This window comes from Prosopis cineraria, unplaced genomic scaffold (genome assembly GCF_029017545.1).
Source record: "Prosopis cineraria cultivar Desert tree isolate PC_DT_omini unplaced genomic scaffold, ASM2901754v1 PC8, whole genome shotgun sequence".
In the NCBI taxonomy this organism is placed as follows: Eukaryota; Viridiplantae; Streptophyta; class Magnoliopsida; order Fabales; family Fabaceae; genus Prosopis; species Prosopis cineraria.
The window spans coordinates 18033124-18037106 of NW_026555339.1; the positions used below are offsets into that span (position 1 = coordinate 18033124).

The 3983-nt window shown below is 31.7% G+C and overlaps 1 protein-coding gene across 1 annotated transcript; it reads right to left on the reverse strand.

Moving 5' to 3' along the window:
* Window positions 1-824: 824 nt before the first annotated feature.
* LOC129317414 (sesquiterpene synthase-like) lies at window positions 825-3588 on the reverse strand. Its single transcript, XM_054961743.1, has 6 exons — window positions 3454-3588; window positions 2949-3216; window positions 2514-2845; window positions 2152-2424; window positions 1502-1810; window positions 825-1401 (listed from the first exon to the last, which is right to left on the reverse strand). The coding sequence occupies exons 1-6, from the start codon at window positions 3556-3558 to the stop codon at window positions 1153-1155; spliced, it is 1536 nt and encodes a 511-aa protein (XP_054817718.1). The 5' UTR covers window positions 3559-3588; the 3' UTR covers window positions 825-1152.
* Between the last annotated feature and the right edge of the window lie 395 nt (window positions 3589-3983).

The following is a 3983-nucleotide window of genomic DNA, read 5'->3' on the forward strand; positions in this document are numbered from 1 at the left end:
AAAACCGGAGAGCTTAATTTTTTTTCACTTTGTGCCAATTTTAACCCAAAAAAAAAAGTCCATTGTGCACTTTGTTTTTATATCTTTTTGAGGACACATTTTTTGATAAATCATTTTCATTCTTTTTATATGCCTTAATCTGAATAAATACTTATGTCAAAAAGATCTAAATTTGCATAGGGATATATGTTGTGAGTATTGGTATTGAATCATTTAATGTTATGTTGTGTCATGGAGTTTATTAACTCATAATTAACTTGAATTTTAGCTTTATTATTTTCAAGTTATGTAGCAATTTATATAATTTCTTATACTTATATTATATATATATAGTATTTTTTAATTTAATTATTTCATTATCAGTTCAACCGCAAGTCTAACTGGTTGGACCATGCGATTATGAATATCTAGCATTTCTAGTTTGACCTCCGGTCTAGTTATGAAAACATTAGTTTAAAAATTGACCAGTTATGTTACTTCTTTTAACAAGCTTTGGTTATTTAATTGTCCAGTGTCAAACCAATAACAAGTCTATTAGCATTATCATTCTGAAAAAAACCAATAAGTTAATTAATTGACAAATTGTGTTGTTACTTTTTTACAAGACTTGGAAAATGTCCAGAGGAAACATGGCAAAAAATCTTATTTTAGCATTCAACCTTGTTCACAAGATTCCTAATATTACTTGTTAAATCCCAAACAAGCCTTGTTTCTCACTAACATGACCTGTAAATTATTTAAGAAATAGTTTATCTAGTACAATGTTTTCAATACCACAAGACATGAAATGGTTTGATCCTTTTCCAAAAGGCTATATGCTAGTATTTCCACAACCAACAGTTCATTAACTATCAATAAAAACCCCTTCCATGTGTTATAGAACATGAACAGTACTTCTTCTATACTTGCAATCATGCATACACAAGCATAATTGTTATACAATCTAAGAAAGTAAAAAGAACCAAACAATCTAAAACAACATTAATATGATTCACTCCTATATCAATACATACACACGCCACACAATCTTTTCCACTAGTTGATCCATTGCATATAGACTTTAGTATTTGAAAGCTGTTGCATATGTTCGAAGCATTAACTTGTGTTGCTAATTGCCAACAGTATCCACCACTAGTGCTGCAATATGATCTTTTAATAACTCTGCATTTGTATACTTGTTGAAAAGTTTCCATACACCAACTCTACAATACTTGTGAAATTCACAACACATTGAAGCACAACTTTTGGAACAAATATTTCCTTCAAGTATTCTTCATTAATATCTTTCCACGCATCTTCTAATTCTTTTTGCAACAGTTCATAGGTCTCTAGCTCGGAAATCCCATGTTGATTCATCGAACATTCTATTATTGAGGCAACATGTAATCTTTTTTTCTCAAACTGCAAACCAAAACCAAAAACTCAATGCTTAGAAAAACACTTAGGGAATTTCTTCACAATGTTATGTTATCTAAAATTTGAAATATTAGTTACATCATACCTTGTGAGAACCCATGTCATTTATCACTCTAGTGATAATAGATGATGGTCTTACCATTTTGGGAACTTGGATAATCCAATCAAACACATCTTTGGTGGCCGAGTTCCTGAGGCCAAGTAGGCAAGATGTCATGAGCAAAGGATAACCACATGACACAATTCCATTTTCCATGTACTCTTCATATGTTGGGATGTAACCTTCGTTGCACCACTTGGCTTCAACCAGATAAGCTTTGCAAGTTGTTGAAACTATGAATATAATGAAGACATTATTAGCTAAGCTAAACCTACAAATTAAATTTATTGAACATTTTCAAAATGTAAAGCATATTGAAAGAAGATCCTACAGCTCATTTAACATATGGAACAAAGCATGATTTTTGAGCTTTAATAGTCAATAACTCCATCTCATTAAATAGGTCTAACGTAGCCTAAAATATCACTTTCATGCATTGTGTAAGGTGCTCTAGAGGACTAGCATCCCATCTGGGAATCAATTTGAAAATACAATATCAATTTTGTCTGCAATATATTTTTATAATATAAAAACTAAAACTACAAAATAGTAATTTTAAAATTATGCATATTCTAGATTGAATATACAGAATAAAAAAACAAGTGTGCCATATATATATATATATATATTCAGTGAATATCATTCTTAGAATTATTTAACTTGTCAATTGCTTGCGTGAATAGTTCAAGTTCTTCAATTGTGCCATATGCATCATATGTATCATCAATCACTGAAATTGTTGCAGCTAATTTGGTCGTAATTGTCCTTCCAAGCATATATTGAGGCTCAAAATATACACCTAATATCCAAAAATAGCCTTCAACAACTCGGTCCCTAGCATAAGGTACCTTCATCATAAAATCTAACATTTTCCACCACCTGTAATACAAATACAAGTTAAGCTTGTTCTTTTAGTATATGACTTCTTAGAGCAACTCATCAATAAATTGGTCTTACTCAGTGATATGTTTAGTTCCTTCTTGTGTAGTGCCTATACAACATTAAAGTCAACAATGGCTAATTCTAACAAAGGATCATTTTGAGAAGCCTCTAATGAATACATAGGAATGTAATATTTGGACTCCAATCTAGGTATGCCTCTACGAATAGAGTAGTTCAATGCATGATTTACTTTTCGTTCAAGAGTTGGGTTCAAGTTGCTTAGCCTTAATGTCAAATGATAAGTAGTAAAGTGTATAGCTTTGTCAAGAACATCTTCTCCTTGGATGGCAAAATGTGCAGCCTCGTATAAGCTCAACATTCCAATCACATCTTCAATCAATGACTTCTTAAAATCACCATTTTCATCTCTAAATTGATCAAATACATCTGCATAAATATATGCAGTCTCACTTTTAGAACACAAGAAGGCCAAATATATAGCATGTGGTTAAGAACTTCCATAAAATACATGTAGCACAACTAAACGTACCAGATGACACATGATAACCTTCTTGCCTAAGCAAGCGAAACCAGAGGGAAATGGTGTGAAGATCTTTGCCCTCAAAAGGAGGATGGTTCTCATGCATATTCTCTATTATCTCTCTAATCTCATTTTCAAAATGACATGACACACCTAGACGTTTAATATTGTCGATCAAGTTTAACTTCTCTGTAGGATCCTCAACTCGATTTAGTATCAACTTTCGAACTTGGTTCTTCAAATGTTGTAGTTGTTGTTGGATATCCAACTCTTCATTCTGCACCATTAAAATTAATGAGAGGTTTCTTTTCCCCAAAAGGAATGAAAGAGATAACTTCAAGATTTTGTTGTTCTATTTATAGCCAAAACTGATATTAAATTAAAATATTTATAATTTATATATCAATCTAACGTCAAACTAATCTCAACTTTCTCCACACATACTTAAAGGTTAAAACCATAAAAAAAGCATTCAAAGCACAAGAAATAAAAGGGTGTTGAAGAGCGTAATTACCAGGACAAGAGCAGGAGCAGAGGCGAACAAATTGTACTCCCAGATATTGGGACTAAAATTGGCGATGGGACGCCTTTTTTGAGAAGTGGGAGTCCAGGAAGACATTTTTGGTTTATAGCTTACAAAGTTGCTAGGGAATGCTTCTTGTTTAGCTTAGCTTTATATCATTGTGTGAATCGCTATTTATAGTGCTAGCATCAACTATAAATTAAAGTCACAAATTAACAAACTAAGGCCGCAAAATATATGATGCTGACATTCAAACAAATTGCTATATACGAAGACATTATAAATGGACCGATCGATCTCTATAAAGAAGGCTGTCTTCTGCCTCACGTAATGACGAACAGAAATCATTTTCTTTTTCCCTCGTTTTACCGTGTTGAAGTCGTGTGTAAATTGTGCCTATATATTAACTTTTATTTTACCATATATTTCTGTAAGAAAAACATAGAGAATTGTACTTTTTTGAAAAATTAAAAAAATACATAATCAATATGTGTGTGTATGTAATTTTTGTATAGTGTATA

Excerpts from the sequence above, each read along its gene's own strand:
- LOC129317414 (XM_054961743.1), bottom strand. The coding sequence starts at position 3,558 with ATGTCTTCCTGGACTCCCACTTCTCAAAAAAGGCGTCCCATCGCCAAT. Across the intron at positions 3,217-3,453 it reads CTGCTCCTGCTCTTGTCCTG|AATGAAGAGTTGGATATCCA; the intron begins GTAATTACGCTC and ends TTAATGGTGCAG. Across the intron at positions 1,811-2,151 it reads ATAATTCTAAGAATGATATT|TGTTCAATAAATTTAATTTG; the intron begins CACTGAATATAT and ends ACATTTTGAAAA.